This window comes from Talaromyces amestolkiae (assembly GCF_001896365.1).
Source record: "Talaromyces amestolkiae strain CIB chromosome Unknown scaffold9.1, whole genome shotgun sequence".
NCBI classification, from domain to species: Eukaryota; Fungi; Ascomycota; class Eurotiomycetes; order Eurotiales; family Trichocomaceae; genus Talaromyces; species Talaromyces amestolkiae.
The window spans coordinates 859,593-877,514 of NW_024468045.1; the positions used below are offsets into that span (position 1 = coordinate 859,593).

The 17,922-nt window shown below is 48.0% G+C and overlaps 5 protein-coding genes across 5 annotated transcripts; 3 read left to right on the top strand and 2 right to left on the bottom strand.

Moving 5' to 3' along the window:
* Positions 1-422: 422 nt before the first annotated feature.
* BHQ10_005303 (uncharacterized protein) lies at positions 423-5,715 on the top strand (the record flags this gene model as incomplete). Its single annotated transcript, XM_040877765.1, has 8 exons — positions 423-1,761; positions 1,900-1,989; positions 2,137-2,839; positions 2,893-3,878; positions 4,323-4,523; positions 4,595-4,691; positions 4,757-5,112; positions 5,171-5,715. 8 exons carry the CDS (start codon positions 423-425, stop codon positions 5,713-5,715), a joined length of 4,317 nt encoding a protein of 1,438 aa, XP_040733807.1.
* A 1,366-nt stretch (positions 5,716-7,081) lies between these two features.
* Positions 7,082-7,435, bottom strand: BHQ10_005304 (uncharacterized protein; the record flags this gene model as incomplete). The annotated part of the gene is made up of 2 exons (XM_040877766.1): positions 7,082-7,166; positions 7,236-7,435. The coding sequence occupies 2 exons, from the start codon at positions 7,433-7,435 to the stop codon at positions 7,082-7,084; spliced, it is 285 nt and encodes a 94-aa protein (XP_040733808.1).
* A 452-nt stretch (positions 7,436-7,887) lies between these two features.
* Positions 7,888-10,478, top strand: BHQ10_005305 (uncharacterized protein; the record flags this gene model as incomplete). The annotated part of the gene is made up of 3 exons (XM_040877767.1): positions 7,888-8,396; positions 8,460-9,915; positions 9,969-10,478. 3 exons carry the CDS (start codon positions 7,888-7,890, stop codon positions 10,476-10,478), a joined length of 2,475 nt encoding a protein of 824 aa, XP_040733809.1.
* Positions 10,479-10,852: 374 nt separating this feature from the next.
* Positions 10,853-11,832, bottom strand: BHQ10_005306 (uncharacterized protein; the record flags this gene model as incomplete). The annotated part of the gene is made up of 5 exons (XM_040877768.1): positions 10,853-11,073; positions 11,344-11,376; positions 11,454-11,524; positions 11,597-11,719; positions 11,825-11,832. The coding sequence occupies 5 exons, from the start codon at positions 11,830-11,832 to the stop codon at positions 10,853-10,855; spliced, it is 456 nt and encodes a 151-aa protein (XP_040733810.1).
* A 1,282-nt stretch (positions 11,833-13,114) lies between these two features.
* On the top strand, positions 13,115-17,658 carry BHQ10_005307 (uncharacterized protein; the record flags this gene model as incomplete). The annotated part of the gene is made up of 11 exons (XM_040877769.1): positions 13,115-13,217; positions 13,285-13,906; positions 13,952-14,241; positions 14,310-14,416; positions 14,473-14,728; positions 14,784-14,997; positions 15,063-15,499; positions 16,114-16,409; positions 16,469-17,188; positions 17,246-17,386; positions 17,443-17,658. 11 exons carry the CDS (start codon positions 13,115-13,117, stop codon positions 17,656-17,658), a joined length of 3,402 nt encoding a protein of 1,133 aa, XP_040733811.1.
* Positions 17,659-17,922: the final 264 nt, after the last annotated feature.

Sequence of the window (17,922 nt, forward strand, 5' to 3'; positions counted from 1 at the left end):
TTGGTAATTAGAGACTGAACTTTGGGTGATCGAATTGATCTTATCAACCGAGCGTGTTGAGCTAACCCATATTGAGCTAGCTTATTCATTAGTCATACACCAGCTAACCAGAATGAGCTAGCCGTGGCTACCCCGTGCTTCGAGATTGAGCACGTTGATGCCGACGTCGCAGCCTCGCGTCTGCCAATACTCGCTGCCATAGAGCCATAGCTCTTGCGCTGTCGACTTACCAACCTTTTATTTCTCGGCGATAGTTCTCGAGGTCAAGAGCTGGTTATATTCAGCCGGGCTTTGACTCTTGTTTCACCCTCCGTCTTGCTCTCTTGAGCCTAGGAGTTGTGCCACTTTCTCCCCCTGGATTTTACGAACAAGAAGCGCGACAGGTTTATAGCTGCCCAGCGCCTAGGAAATCAACATATACAATGGCTCCATTGTCGCGGAGACGGACGTTCTCAGCTCGATCGATGGCGCCGCTGAAAAACTCCCGAAACGGGAACGCAAGTCCAACGGATGGACCTCCCCTCAAGAAGCGCAAATACATCCCCGGTGGTCCTGGCGGTGGCGGACGCTTTATCGAAATAGATGCTGTCGTTGAACGAAAACCACCTCCAGCCCCCGTCGTCGCAGAACCGGTTGTCCACGCCAAAAGTCAACCTTCTCCGCGCCCTCGACGCGAAATAGCCCCTGCTATCGTCAGCACCCCGCTTCCAATGACCACTCCGCCTTCCACTCGCCCTCGCAGAGAACGCACTCAGAGTCGAGGCCGTTACAGTTCCGCGACTGCTGCTGCTTTGGCGCTCCAACAAGGCGATGGATACAAACCTCGCGAGGAACGGGGCTGGGAGGAGTTCCATCCAGACCTGGACATTGAAGCCAAATTTGCAGTTTTCAGTGCCGAAGATGTGGATGGCGCAAGCAAACCACAGCAATCCACTCCCAATAACCATCTCACCAATGGTGTATCTACTACGTCCGAAGCCCACGATTCTCCTACAATCGCCACTCCATCGACACCCCAAACACCTTTCAAACGACGACCGGGTCGCCCTCCCCGACGACCAGACGCGATGCTCAGTGCTATCATAAGTCCTGAACAGCCAAAGGTTGTCCCACCTCCGGGCCCAAACCCGCGCGAAAGACTCACTCTTCCCAAACCGAATTTTCACCTACGTGATCCATTTGTCCGCTACGAGCAAAAAGGCGTCAATCAGCAAAACTACGTGGATCGTACGATGGCCAGCGTTGGCTACCAAGAAAGCGATTTATTTGTTCGTCATGATCGTCGACTCATTCGTATGGCAGAGGGAGCTATCGAGGAGGATCTAGATCTAGATCCACCTGTTACGGATGGTGATACTAACGCAGCTATTGGCTCGTTGGGCGTCGGAAGGGKGGAATATGACATGGACGAACAAGACGAGAAGTGGCTAGAAGACTATAACAATAGGCGGAAGGCTGATCAGCTGGAAGCGATCAAGCCAGCCGTTTTCGAGATTACCATGACGAAGATCGAGAAAGAGTGGTATGCTCTAGAAAAGAAAATACCGAAGCCGAATCCTAAGCCGCCCCAAACACAACGTCCACGTTCGAGTTCCGCCGCCGCTGTCAACGGCGAGCCAGTGGGAGATGGCGAAGAACAGGACAGCAAATGCGCAGTTTGCGATGACGGAGATTGCGAAAACTCTAATGCTATCGTGTTCTGTGATGGATGTGACCTTGCTGTGCATCAAGAATGTTATGGCGTTCCATATATTCCAGAAGGTCAATGGCTCTGTCGAAAATGCCAACTGATTGGGCGAGGGTCTCCGAACTGTATCTTCTGTCCAAATACTGAGGGTGCCTTCAAACAGACAAACACATCGAAATGGTCACATTTGCTTTGTTCTATTTGGATTCCAGAAGTGGGTATCGGTAACCAGTCCCTCATGGAACCCGTTACGGACGTTGAAAAGGTGCCAAAGAGCCGATGGAAGCTTCAGTGCTACATATGTAAGCAGCGGATGGGTGCCTCAATTCAGTGCAGTAATAAGAATTGCTTCGTGGCGTTCCATGTCACATGTGCAAGGCGATCTCAGCTGTATTTGAAGATGAAGTCAGCGCAAAACTCGGCAATCATGGACTCTCATTTGTTAAAAGCTTTTTGTCACAAGCATGTCCCGCCTGACTGGCGAAAGGAACATGGTACCGATTCCGCGTACGCTGAAGCAGTTGAATACTACAAGAATACGATGCATGGCAAAAGGTGGGGCGATAGTCAAGCAGCTGCTCTTGCGCTTGGGCCGTCTCTACCAGATGGGGCTGAACAGATAGAGAGTCATTCTCACCATGGTCCAAATATCCATTTGACTTTTAATGCGGGAGGGAACAAACGAAAACGTACGACCCCTTCAAAGCCTACATGGAAATTGGCCTCAGGAGCACCAGTCATTCCTCAAACCGTACTCAACTCGGTCATGGCTTCGTTGCAACGTTTCGCTGTGCGCCAGAGAAAGCAATATGCCGAGGACGCTTGCAAGTACTGGACCCTAAAGCGGGAAGCTCGACGAGGAGCAGCTCTATTGAAGCGCCTTCAGCTTCAGTTGGAGACATTCTCGTCGATGGAGATGACTAGACGCAATTTCGCTGGCATGGGCCCCATTGGACTCTCACGCCTGCAACGTCGTATTGATTTCGCAGAAGTTCTATCTTCGGATGTTGAAAGGGTACGGACTCTTTGCGCCGATGTGAAGGAACGTGAAAGTGCCAAGCTAGAAGACGTTGAAATGCTCCGCAATATCATCGATACTGTTTACTTTCCTATACCTCCGTTGTTGTGGCCGATTTTTGAGAAGATTCAGACGTGAGTGTCAATTCCTTTCTTAATTTTTCATTCAATTACTAAAAGACCGCTAGTCTCGATCCGAAAGGCGTTTTTCGTGCACCCCTACAAGCTGTTCGCGCTCGCTTGGAATCAAGATACTATACAAATGTGTCCGTCTTCTCTGCCGATCTGGCACATATATTCACCACCGAGATAGGCGCCCAGCCAGTCGAAGATACGGCGGAGCTCCAATTACAAATTAGTGGTCGCGCACCTGAGCTTACAGTTGACCAGCGCGAGAAGAGAAAATTAGCAAAGAGGGTTATTAAATCCATTCAACCATCCCTCGAAGATGCCATTCGCAAGGAAACCGAGCTGAGTGGTTTGCCATTTGAGAAGGAGCTTAAAGAGCTGGACAGTATTTTTGATAGCGGCGTTTTGTCACGGCGGATATCTGTGGTTGACGCCCTTGATGCTTCGTTTGACTATGGCCCTGTGACTAATGGGTTGCCTGTCACTGAGTCTGACGATCTTACCAAGAAAGAAGGTCCCGAGACGACGGAGCAAACACAAACACCAGCAGCTGACGGGGACATTGACATTCCGGATGCAGACGATAACTACATTCAAACCACGAACAATCTTATCACCGCACCTTCCAGTGATAGGGCTGGAGATGAGTCAATGGAGGCTTCCGAAATCATCGTCGATGACATGGCTGGCGGTGCAGTGAAAAAGGATAACCAAAGTGTGGTATCCCAACAAAATGAACATGCTACAAGAGCTGCACGAGGTCCATTAACACCGCCATTGAGCTCACAAGGCGATCAGCAACAGGGGCCACTTGCTCAAGGAGGCATTCAATGGTATATGCAACCTTTCGATCCAGTTGGCACGACCATACATGAAGAGCGGTGGACTGGTCGTGACGTTTTGCGCGGCATGAGCGAGGAACTAAGCGAGCTTGATGAAGATGAGCTCGAGGACCTGGGAGGAGATGAGAGCAAAGATGAAATCAAGGAAGAATCCGACAAAATTAATGGCAGGGCGCCTGAACCTGTCCAGACTCGCCGGACGCGTCGGCGCTATCGGGGATTTAGGTAAATACAATTTTATTGGGGGTTTCTTTAGGCGTATTATGTGAGGTACAGGAGTCTGGTATGGTTAGCACTAGCAGTATTCGGCGTCATAGACAGTTTCATTTGGGTGCTTTAGTATTTGATCTATGTTGTGAGCATGTGTGTATGTACTCAGAAGCAAGCAAGATTACTTATATGACGGTGCCTTCGTAGCAGTAGTATAACGATACTTTTATGTTCTCGATGTAAGGCCAGGGTCATAGCTTTGAGTGAGGCAAACGGCAAGTCAGCAGACAAATTTCCGAGACGCCTTGCTTTGCCCGTGCCTAATCGAGAGTCTTCTTCTCCTGCCGTCTTGTCATTATTGGATTTTCTCTCACACACACATCATCATCCTCATCGCTATCGACTCTGTTGACTCAACCCGGTTAACTACTGAGTAGATTTCGGGGCCGTTGAGCTGGAGCACGCCAAGCCTTGCCACCCTAGCGCGAATCATATTCTTTCGGATCTTTCCAAACTTCAAAGCGGACTCGGTGTTCCCTTCCTTCTTCTCTTCCTTTCTCACTTATCAATCAACTCCATTCAACCCATCACAAAAATGTCAGCCATGGAGTACGAGAACGAGAACGGTCGCTATGACGGTGAGTTTTGCAGCCCAGCTTTGCCAAAAGCTCCTTTTGCCTTCAGCCTGACTAATTGTCGACTCCCCCAGACGACCGTCGCTATGATCGCGACCGCAGCGCCTCTCCCCGTGGAGATTCACGCGCCGACCGGGACCGTAGCCTTTCTCCCACTCGTGGGGACGATAGGTAAGCATACTTTGTTCAGACAAGGACGTATTGAGCTTATTCTCAGACTGACAATGATCGAATAGAGCCCCTGCAGGCGACTCTAGAAAGGCCCCAATCGACGAAGATGATGAAGGATCTATCAACCCAGGATCCAACCTTTTCGTCACTGGCATTCACCCTCGTCTCACCGAAGCAGACATCTCTCGCCTTTTTGAAAAATATGGAGACGTCGAGAACTGCTCTATCATGCTTGATCCTCACACCAAGGAGTCACGTGGATTTGGTTTCGTCAAGATGGTTACTGCTGAAMAAGCCGATGCTGCCAAGGAAGGATTGCAAGGCGAAGTGATCGACGGCCTCACTCTCAGCATCGAGAAAGCTCGTCGCAGCCGTCCCCGCACACCCACTCCTGGCAAGTACTTTGGCCCACCCAAACGAGGTAAGCTTGTTGTGAGCTCTGAATTGTCGGTCACTGTAACTGAAAGTTGTATCTTTAGACCCCCGCGGTGGCGGCCGAGGTCCTCCACGTGGAGGCCGTGACCGTTACGACGATCGCCGTGGATACGGTGGTGGCCGTCGCTACGATGACTACCGATATGGCCGCTACGACTCTTACGGTCGCCGTGGTGGAGATTACGGTCGCGATGACCACGGATACCGCGGTGGTAGCGGCGGTGGACGTGAGTACGGTCGGGACTATGGCCGCGACTACGGCCGCCGTGATGATTACCGTGACGACTATGGCTCTTACCGAGGCGGTGCTGCTGGCGGCAGTGGCAGTGGCAGTGGCAGTGGCAGTGGAGGTGACCGTTATGCTTCTCGTGAAGAACGCTACCCACGTGGAGGTGAAGAACGCCGTGGTGGAGGTAGTGGAGGTGGTGAAGAGCGCCGTGGTGGTGGCTATTACGACCGTGATGCCAACCCTCCCAGCTACGAACAGGCCCCTCCCCGTGAAGGCCGTGAACCCTACAACGGTGGTGGCAGCGCTGCCGGCGGTCGATCTTACGAAGGTCGCGGTGAGGAGAGGTACGGCAGCAGGTAAGTTCATGAATGACAGTTGATCTGGATATGACTTGCAGAGGAAACTGGAAGGGTTTGTTTTGGCTGTCACCCTCTTCCGTTTTTTTTTATTTGTTTTCTTCAAAGGAAACTTCAATTCTTCATTTGTATTCCTCGGTATATTCAATTCTGTTTCGTGCTGGACTCAGGCGCGAAGGGTTACGGTCGGCACAACGCCTTAATAATATCCCCCAATTTCATCACCTCTGTGAGTTCGAATTTCAGAAAGGAAATTATCACGGCTTTGGCACGTCTACCGGGTGTCGGCAGTACGCAATACATCGCCAGAACAAATTCTTCACACTATCGACCTGTATCAACTTTCTACACACATTCTTGTCGTCCACACAAATTTTGCGCTCCGCCATGATGTTTCTATCTACTTGTTTCAGTCTCTCAGGATTACGTACGGCATGTCTTTTTTGGCGACGAGAGGGAACACAAAAAAAGTCAGCTTCTTAAAAATATCGCATCGTAATCTGGACAGCAATTGCTACGTTTGCAACCTATTTTCGGTATGATCCTTAGTCGATAGTCAGCTTATGTGCGCCCGTATTCGAAAACCTACGTAACGACTGGATTCAAATTGCGACTTCGCAGAGAACAAAGAGACAGATCGAACTACTGCATTAAATCACTATTAATTATATCGATTCAGACTCGCCATTTCATCAGTACAGTTGCGATATTCTTGGATACCGGCTGACCTCGTCATCTATCGTCTTGTGCGGCGTCTCCTGCTCGTCCGGTTTGACTTGTCGGGCTATATCAAAACATGCAAGCTGTAAACCGCCACAAGACCGCTCCGGCCATGGTTGTTGGTTCTCGGCGTTATCATGACGATGTCGCCAGATCGTCTAGGTAGGTCGAATTCTGAGGAGATGAATGGCTGACTTGCTGTTAGGACAGACAAGATAGTCACATGAGTATTAATATCGTTCTGACACATGTTTCATGATATCCTTCTCTGTATGAACTTAACATTTCATTTTTGGGCTGCCCCTCAAACACTCAAATCTGAAGATTGATATTCCGATTTGACTTATCGAAATCTCGAAATAAATTTCTCGTTGTGCAGTCGATCGTGTTATGAAGCATGGTGAAACGTAGACATAATGACTCGTATTAATATATGATACCGGGTCAAGCAATTGTCTTGTAGTACGAAAGCCAGTCCAGCTCGTCGTGGTCCAGATCACAATTGCGTTTGCTGCAGTATCGAGTATCGGGACTTTCCGACTTCCACTCCATTCCGGAAGCAAACTCGATGAAAAGCCCTTGCACACCCTTGATACGCACCTGCGTCATTTTCACAAATACGACCATGATGAGAAGATCCCGCAGGTCGCCTACTGCGCAGTGTTCTGGCCCTGCTCAACTTCATTGCTCTTCTTGATAAGGTATTCTCCAAGGACTTTCAGCGGATTTTGTGGCCTAGAAAACACAGCTCATCGTCAGTCAACCTGCACTCTCGTACACCACAGCGAGCTGTGTGAGACATACTGTTCCCTTGCAATATCCTTCAATCCATCTAGCAGATACGGTGTGATCTTTTCATTCAAGTATATCCGTGCCGGTGCMCCGCCAGCCACTTTAGGGAGAACGTTGTCGAGTCCCGCGGGGTTTCCGCCTGTTGCTGCTGGGGTTGTGGATGAGTTGTGGGTTTCGGCGGAGTTGCCGATGGGGGTTGTGTTCGAGCTCATTGTGGCGGTATTTGGTCGATGCGAAGAGGTGAGGAAAGGATATGGTGTTGTTTGTGCGGGAGTTTGGAGCTTTCGGAGCTTGAATTGTTCTGATCAACCACAGGACTGATATGTAGTAATTTATAAAGTGCCGAGCAAACCTTCCAGCTGAGTATCGATCTGACTTGTCGTTGATTAATGAAGTCAGAAGAGATCAAACTGGTATAGATGGTGTATAGATGGTGTTGAGGAACTATTGAGACGATTCTAACTAAAAGTGGTCTATATTGGTCACATGATCAGGCGCCAAAGTCGTGCCTCGTTTAGACGTGTCCGGCAGGAACGCGTCTTCACTTTCACCCTTCATTTGAATTGATTTATGATCCACCCCCGCATTCTATTGATGCGCCTCATCTATCGGGATGTGGCTTCGGACCTATCGTGCCTAATTGCTCGGTCCAGAAGTATTCACAATGCCTTCTTTACTTGACTTCTTCGAGACTCGCCGCCCATCCGCAAAGCGACAAAAAGTCTCTCATGAGGTGACCCCCGAAACTCCACCAGCTCGGACTGATGATGAAAGCGTCAGGGAACCATCTCGAAATTTGAAATTACCCACTTTGTCCAGGAAAGATACTGATTCTATGGATGCAGCCGACCTGTCAGTCGGAAATGAGGACTCGGGTAACCTCAAAAGCAGCCAAACAGACCTAGAAATATCACTACCACCGGTCAAAGCTGATGAGGAAGCAATCAAAGAATACGAAACTGCTCGAGCGGCTGAAGTGGAAGAGACAGAACAACTCACACTAGAGCAAAGGCTTGGAGAGAGAAGATGGCACAAAGGGAGAAGCTCAATATATGTGGACGCATTCAATCTAGCACTAGAGACGGTGCTGAAGGAAGAGGCTCATTTGTTCGATCAGACGGAGCTGGACGTTTTTTGTAGGTGGAAAGTTCTGAGTTATGAAGCACAGTATCTGTTAGTCAACCTATGTTCTCGGTTGAACGCGAATACAGTATTGATTTATGATTTCGTTACTAGATATGTTCGGCTCTTTTTACGCAAGACGGCGGCCTGGCATCGCATCAATCGATTAGGTTATTATCAGGACATTGCCAATTTGGATCAGGCTGTCGCAGATCTGAGAGAGATACATCCTTTTTCTGCCTCGAACACATCGGTCGCAAGTGAATTTTCTATTGAGCTCGGACAACCTGATGATACGAATCGCTTTGGCGATTCCTTTCGGTTCGCTGAAGGCATCGAAGAGATCACTACGTTAGAAGAAGCTTCATCATTATTACTACTTGATGAACTCAAAGAAATGGCCAAAGAAGCCAAAGTCCAGGGCAAGAACAAGAAGGAGCTTGTAGCAGCTCTACTCCAGATCAGCCAAACCCAAACAGGTCTTAGGTGGAAAGCAGGAAAAAACGACAATAGAGATCGTCACTTTCACAGTAAGATTTTGGAGCTTACCGGTGATTGCATTCGACTGTCACCAGCTCCGTTGAAGTTGTTTGAAAGGGTGCATTTGGTCTTTTATCGCTCAACAGAGTGGACAGAGAAGTCTCTCACCACGATCATCTTAGCGAAGATCTCGCGGAAGCATTTTCCGAAATATGTTGTGTCCCGATCTATGGCAATATTCCCGTCACGAGCAGCTTTGCTTGAGTTCGAAGCAGCTCTAAGAACACAGTATGACATTGACAACATATTGGAGTTCAGTGGCACGCCGACAGCACAACGTCTACAAACTATCAAAGATCTTAGTGAAAAGGTCTATCCAAGGTGGCGATTTCTACTTGAGCAAGAGCAACAAAAGGAGAATGGTATATATTTCAGCGGGGAAGGTGCTTACTTGCGCCGTTTCTCGCCGGCTTGGGTGTACACACGAATCGTACATAAAGGCCTTTACCCACTTGGTCGTTTAAAAGAACATAAGCGGGAGCATGAACTCTTGACTGAGCTTCTCGATCAGAAGCTCTTCCACGCTGCGCGGCGTGGCGCTTGGTACCAGAGAAAAGCTCTGCTGGAAGAACATTATCTATGGGCACTAACACCGAATGACGGTAGATCTGACGAGGCTCAGAAAAAGCATTGGAAAAGAATTGCCTTGAGCACATGTGAAGCTGGGCTTCAAGATCCGGATTGCCATGTCATCTATCACTATGACCTTCAGAAGAGAATCGTCAAACTAGAGAAGTCATTGAAGATAGTGAAGCGAGAACAGCACGATTTTGGGCATGTGCTTCTCGCCAGACCACTGGAGAGAACCGTAGAGGGAATTCGTGTTGAGAAAGAAGAGACCCTGTCCCAAGTTGAGTCAAAAGAAAATGGCGATAGCCCAGTACCATCTACGCGCAGGGGCCGTGCTACCGTCTGGATCGATGAGCGAGAAAATGACGAAGAATGTAGGGTTGAGAATATGTGCTTGAGTTGGTACAGAGAGAATGGTTGGAAGGGCTACCATTCCGAGGGGGGCATTGTACGAACACTTGTATGTTTGACTATCTCTTCTGGGACAGACTTCATACTAACTGCTGTTTACAGTTTGGCTATCTGTTTTATGATATACTTTTCACCTACGTCCCCAACGTCTTCCAAACCCCCTTCCAGACTTGTCCCTTGGACCTCCATACAGATGCCTTTTACCCATCTCGTGCTTCAGAGATCAATCACCGACTGGTTCAACTCGCCAACGGCGAGGCCGAATCCATCATACGCAGAGTCCACGAAAGCGAATTCCCCAAACAAACCTGTATCGTCGGCGTAGACTGGACGTACGCACTTGACGACCTCTTAGAAATTGTGCAGTGCTTCAGCGGTGCGGCCCTGGCAACAGTGTGCAAAGTGATGGCACAAGAATACCAGCAGCGAGGAGGCGGTATCCCTGATCTTTTCCTCTGGAACCCCGAGAAGAAAGAGGTCATGTTTTCCGAAGTCAAATCGGAGAATGACCGATTGAGTGATACACAGCGATTATGGATACATGTTCTGACGGGTGCAGGTGTCAAGGTAGAATTGTGTAATGCCGTGGCGAGGGAGGTCAGATATACATGATATACAATGTTTACACGAAGAAAAGGCTGGGATGAAGTGCGTTGAGTGTCATTGATGAAAACGCCGTATATAACTCCAGGCTACAGGTATCTACAAAACGACAGTCCAAACGAGATATAAAAAAAATGAAAAGACCATTAGAACTTTTTTTGATTATCCGACCCAGAAATGTATTGACTGGCTACATAGTAATCGTGAACTTCATAGCTTTCAAAGAGAACCCCGAGTAAAATCGAAGAACTCGGTAATGGATTGCCTGTCTTTTGAAATATTGACAGAAACATGCTCGTTTCACTGGCACTCTGGATCCGGATATGATCCTGATTTGTGTTATCGTACCACACAAACGAAGACTACCGTCGCGATTTGGTCATCTAAGCAACCAAGGTGCTGGCGGTGGCGCTCTCGTATCTCCAGGTGGGAGGGAGGACACCGACGGTCTTGTAGTAACGAGAGAGACGGTGGATACGGGACTCGATGAGAATGAGACGGAACTTGCCATCCTTGTCCTTGCGGTTGCGCTCAAGGTGCTTGCGGACGGAGACAGCCTTCTTGATGAGGAAGTAAAGATCCTCAGGGATCTCAGGAGCGAGGCCTACAATAAAAGTCACTCTGTCAGCCTTGTGTTTGACCAAGCAGAGGCAGAAAAATTGTTTTTTCACGTGCCAGATTGACACGGTTGTGCATATGACTATCGGTATCGAACCGACGGAAAGCGAGCGAGCACCGCAAGCCGGAAGATAATCACTTCCAACAATGTACTATTGTCCAATGTGGTGATATTTGCGAGCGCTCGATCGCTTTCCGGGTCAAAACCTTTCGTCGATCTACGAGGTAACGAGGGGAGGAATGCGGGGATTCGTACCGTTGGACTTCAAGATACGGAGGATCTTGTTACCTATTGAGGAAATAATTAGTCTTCACTCCCAAAATAATTTCTTGATTTTTTGTAGGATAGGTTGAGTCGTAGCTTACCAGTGACGTTGCGGACCTGGGCAATACCGTGGCTGTCACGGAGGACAACACCGATCTGACTGGGGGTGGCACTGTGACCATCATTAGATTTTAAGAATTTTTTGCGTCGCGATCAATCGATCGATGGGCGGTTGCGAACGTACCCCTTTTTGGCGAGCTTGCAGATCTGGTCAGTGACCTGATCGGGGGTGGTCTTGAGCCATGCTGGGGGAGTTCTGGAGTAAGGAATGGCCGAGGAGGCGATACCCTTTCCCTTGGAGTGAAGACTGCGATATGTTAATTTTTTGAGATCTCAAACATGGATGATAGCGACGCTGGCCGCCTTCGAAGCTCGGACTGGGAGTGTGCTGGAATAAGATGATGATACATACCGACCCATTGTGAATGCTGGTGTGTGCCGAAGAAGATTGTCTGTCGGTAGGCGTTGGGCGACTTGTCGAGTGCAAAACAAAGGTCTTCAAGAAAAGATCGTGACTTATTCGGCAAACTCTTCGTGGTGGAGTGTGGATCATGTGATCTGTCTTGGCGCCTTCGCTAAGGAGTTGACATTTGTGGCAGAATCCTTCACCGCCTGCTCCACTTCGGATAATTGTTTGATTTTTTCTTTCCATCTTTCTTCTACTGTCATCACTCAACATCCCTTGACCTGATCGTGTTAACAAAAATAAAACGCAAAAACCAGCGCCTACAGTATGATTGGAACATGCTAATTGGTATGTATACTCTATTCTTTGTCGTTATCATTCCCCTGGCAGTTCATCTGATGAGACACATCCTAATGTTTACTTATTTCTGGTACCTCTTGTTTTAGCGGTGCATTGACTCACGTCGGTGTTGCCTCGATGTACAAACTGGACTTCTGATTTTTCTGCTCTCAATTGATTATTGTCCATGATACAGTTTGACGAGAACTTCGCTAATTCGTCCCAAGATTTTTAGGCTCCAGGTCCTCCGTTACCATGACCATAAAAACGCGATTGCTCAAACGTCGTGCAATGTCACTTGAATAGCAAGATGCACGTATAATGAAACATGATTATCAATTTATCTCGTATGCCTCAGGCTGCTTTACCTCACGTCTTGTAAGAAACTTTAGTGTACACAGCTTTCGATGTTAATAAGCGCTTTTCCACGTGTAATATCAACACATCCGAGATGGTATGCTTTAGTACTTCTACTCTGACGATTATGTAGTCCTCAATGTCTCTTGCTGGTAACATATTGCGCTCCTGGTTTAATATATGAATCGTATGTTCTCGCGGATGGTACCCGCAATTGTGCTCTAATATGAAGGGTACCGTGCTTGCTCCTTTGCGCTTCAAGGATCTCACCTAAATGCATCCTAGTATGACTCAAGGATGTCGAGTCATGTCAATGAGGATTTTCCAGACATCAATAACATAAATCAGAGCCTTGAATCAGGTTCAACAGAGTACCTCACGGTAATACCAGTATCGCCGCGCAAATACTTTCCCCGCATTTTGGGGACCCTTCCCCAGGTCCCGGCAAAACCCCAGGCTTCCTTATCACATACCTTCCTCCGAGGCCATGAGAATACTATTTCCTCTCTGAATAACAAGCATGTTCGCCGAGTTCCTGACAAGGATCATTGCTTTTGTAGACCGTCAAGCTTCAGCAACGTTTTATCCGACTCCGACTCAATGGCAGACAGACTCGGCGATAACGCCGAGAATTCAAAATCACCAAGCCCGACAAGGCGGGACTCCCAAACAGCTGAAAAGGTCTCTAGAGCGTGTGACAACTGTAAGCGAGATATTAGCTTTGAAAATTTGCCTATCCAACCCCTTGTTTTACTGATGTATGTTCTTAGGTTCGAAGTCCAAGTCAAAATGCCTCCTGAGGCCTGGGACGAAGACCTGCGAAAATTGCAGATTCCTTGACATTGCATGTACTTTCAATCGTACGGTGAAGAAAAGAGGGCCCCCAAAGGGATATGTGAATACCTTGGAGCAAAGACTGGCTTCATTGGAGAGCCTGGTTGCCGAACTACGAGAAGGACAGGCGGAAGCTGACCCTGTTCCTACCGACGATATGACCCTAGTCTCTTCGGCGACAGACACGAATTACAGTAATAACCGAAGCTTGGAAGAAGATGAACATTTGAATGAAATTAAGCCCCAGCAACGGCAGATTGCCGTGCCAGGCAGATCGCACGCTCGAAAACCAGACAGCAGCTCAGAGCGTTCGACAGTTTTAGGATATCTCTCGGTCGATGAGAACATGACGATGCGGTACCATGGACCAACGTCTGGTTTGCATCTGATGACCGCATCACGAGTATTTGTGTCTCCCTTTTGGCACTTTTCCAACCCTGGCTTCTGGCCACGAAGCAAACGCACTACATTTCGGACAGAAGACGAGATTGTTTCTGCGGCAGATGCAATATTAGGAGGGATTCTTCCTCCTATTTCCTTACAGAATAAACTTCTTGAGTTAGTCTCCTTTTTCTCGTGATCTTATACTCAATTTTACAAAAGCGATCTCGATTCTAACAAAAATGCTGGCAGTGCCTACTGGACTTTTGTCCATCCGTGCTTCCCAGTCGTGCACAGAGAGACATTTCTCTTTCAGTTAAGTAAAGACCGTCGTGGCATGCCTCGACAAGGAAGGTCTGCATTCGATCAGCTTGAACGTCGTATTCCTCAGGTGCTCTTATTGTCAATGTTTGCACTCTCGGCTCGTTTCGTCGATAATTGCGATTCCCGTGAGGATAGCGATCCGGGCGACGAGTATGCGATCAAAGCAGAGACCTTGCTTGCTCAACATAGTGAGTCCTTGTCTTCCATTTTCCTGTGTGGCTACTAATAAGCCGGTCTGTGCTAATTGCTTTAACAGAGCAGAGTAGCATCAACTGCTGTCTGGCGTTGATTATGATGGCTTACAGGGAGATCGGCACAGGTGGCTCTATAAGCTGGATGTATGTAGGAAAAGCGATTCGAATGGTATGTTAATCCTCAGAGCATACGAGGAGGATCAAAGCTAATTGAAATCATTTCAGGCCCAAGACTTAGGGTTGCACCGAGACCCCTCAGTATGGAAGAAAACTCAGTGCTTCCGGAACATGTCCAACGTAGAAATGCAGATTCGACGTCTGATATGGTGGGGCGCTTTTGTGCTGGACAGATACATTTCTGCGTGGCAGGGCAGACCATGTGCGATACACGAAGATGACTTCGACACTCAACTCCCTGAAGATACATTGCATGAGAATAGAGATCATTCTCTATCATGCTTCATACAAGTCGTCAAGCTCTGTAGGTCGCCACCTCCTTAATTTGTTTGCTTTCGATTGGTGCTGATGATGCTCAGCCATTCTCCAAGGCCGAATACATAAAGCATTCTACTCGGTGGGCGTCAAAGAGCCGAATTGGGCGACGTTAAATGAACTGGAGCATGACCTTGACGAATGGGAAGCTGGGGTGCCTGATTTTCTCACCATCAAACAGGGAGTGAAACTGGCTGTGCCAGTCATCACAATGCACACACAATTCTGGAATTGCAAAGTACTCCTTCATCGACCGTTGTAAGTTTAGGCGGACCTCCTGCAGGAACTGTATAGTAGAAGGAACACGGCTGATACTTGAACAGTATCGTGACGTCTGCGAACGAAACCCAGAGCAATAATCCCTCCCTCTTGGCAGCAACCTCTGCAGCCGTAGCAATTGCAAATCTTCTCGAACATTTCACATCCTCCTACAACCCGACCTTTGCCCCGCCGTTTTTTAACTACTACTGTTTCACAGCGATTATTATGCACCTTTTCAACCGCGCCACATACCCCGTTCTCTTCTCTCCGTCTGCATTGATGCATTGTATAGATTGCTGTCGAAAGATGAAGAGCATATGGTCTAGCGCGGCGCGCACATTGCACATTATTGAGGGTGTCGATCATGAAGTCGAGAATACAATGCCGGATTACTATAACTTTTACGCGAGTCCCGCGGCGCCAGCAGCAACATCCACGGCAATGATGGAGGCTGAACAACCACAAGGGGCCGTGGAAGGCGATGAGCCCGCGGTCTTAGGTTTCTCATTGTCGTCATGGCCATCCCCGATTGTCGAGCCGGATTGGCTGAGTTTAGAGACATGGAGGAGTTGATATATATGGCAGATATAGTTTACGAATTATGATGTATATGAGCAATTATGTCCAAATTAATTTTGAAATGCCTACAACATCAATGTAGTGCTCTGATCTTTTAAATGCCGTCTATTACAGCGAGCGGATTCAAGGCTAAAACTATAGGAAACCCTGAACCCTAACACATGACATAATCCTATCGAAGAAGGCGCAAAACAACATTAGCTTAACATGAGACTTCACTCACCGTCGGTATTTCTTCCGTAGTTTGCATCAAGCTTTCTGTCTTTAAAAATACCTAATACCACGCCATCGTAGTAGTGCGTAATGATCCGGAGAAATGGTTTCGCAACGGCCAAAGTATCTTCAGTGAGGAAACCCCCGCATATTCAATATTTCCTGTTCGCATATATGAACAGACGTTGAATCTCCTGAAAAGCTTTGAATTTCTTCTCGTTGATGATGGTTTACTTGGTGCTCAATTTTGTTCCGTTCTCCGATTTAGAAGTAGACTACTTGTCCTGCATAGTACAATCAGAGCCAATCTAAGAATGTCAGAATCTATACCATCTCGCCCCGAAAATGGGAAGACACGAGTCATTATTGTCGGTGCAGGCTTGGGAGGTCTCGCCTGCGCCATGGCCATGCACTATGCTGGCTTCGAAGTCATCGTGTTTGAAAAAGTGCGCGAATTCCTCCGTCTGGGCGACTCACTCGGTCTTGGGGAGAACGCGCTCAAGCTCCTCAAACGCTGGGGCTTGTACGAAGAGTTGATTGAGATCGGAAACAAAAATCCTGTCATGCACATTCGACGCTGGGATAATGGGGAGATTATGGCGACGCAGCCGCTTATGGTGGTTGCCATTCTTTTTGGTTCTTAATTGGATAGAAGTACTAATCTGTGCTGATACAGGATATGGCGGGCTACATCGGACATCGAGGCGATTACCACGTTGCTTTCATCAATCGTGTAAAGCAGCTCGGAATACCAATCCACATGGGTCATGAAGCTGTTTCTTTTGACGAAGATGCGCCGAGTCTTACGCTCAAGGACGGAAGAACATTCTACGCAGACTTGATTGTTGGAGCAGACGGCATCAAGTCCAGGGCTCGAGAGCTCGTACTCGGTTTCAGTGATGCGCCTAAGAGTTCCGGATATGCATGCTACCGTGCCTACTTCAAAGGTGAAATACTCAAAGACGTTCCTCAATGTCAAGAATACTTGAAAGAGGACTGTGTGAATATATGGATTGGCGAAGACAAACATCTCGTTCAGAACACGCTACGTGATGGAGAAGAGTTCAACTGGATCATTACCCACAAGGATACCGAGGATATTAAAGAAAGTTGGTTTCAGCCCGGAAACATGAATGATGTACGCGAACTTGTACAGGGTTGGGATGAATCGATTGCATCGGCTGTTAGAGCTACGCCAAGTTGTCTTGACTGGAAGATCTGCTATAGAGCTCCATTACCGACATGGGTGAGTAAGAGTGGTAAGATTGCTTTGCTGGGTGACAGTTGTCATCCACATCTTCCGACTAGTGCACAAGGAGCTTCGCAAGCGACGGAGAGTTCGGCGGTATTGGCGTTATGCATGAAGTTGGCTGGGAAGGGCAATGTACCATTAGCAGTTAGTCGGCGTTCCCGTTCGTGTGACCTTCTGATCGGTATTATTGACATGATGTAGACTAGAGTATACGAAAAATTGCGCTTCGACCGAGTGCGCCAGTCGCAACTATCTGGCGAAGATTTGAGGAATAGATGGCATAATGCGTTGAAGCATATGAATGACGGTACAGAGTTCGATCCAGATGACATCAAGATCAAGGTATGATTGGATTTACCAAGCCGATGTATTGAACGAATCATCTAACAGAGAACTAGAATCGATGGCTATATCCATACGATGCTGAAGAGGATACGAATGCGAGATGGAGCGAAGTCAGCTCAAAAGTACAACAGGAGCTTGACGCGGGTGCAATCACACCTCTCTTTGGAGAAGATGGCCCCCCACGAGTCCTGACCGTGCGAGATGCATATGGAAAGGTCAAGGATGTAGCACAAACCCAGAACTCGTTACTCAGCAGTTTGACTGTCTGATAGACCGGGGATATGTCGTCTGCTCAGACACTTTCAGTCTACTTTATCTTCTGGACTTTTACCTCGAGCCTATAGCGACACCAAACTAAGGACCGATAAAGTATGAATCTAGCCAGGATCATCTCGTAAGACTCGGAAGGGTCAGAGCGGCTCAGAAATCTACGACTCATTTTACAATAATCATAATGGTCAAACTGTTGTATGAAACATGTACAGAATTTGATTAACCCATCGGCAGTAAAGCTATCCTAGTAATCTCCAGAG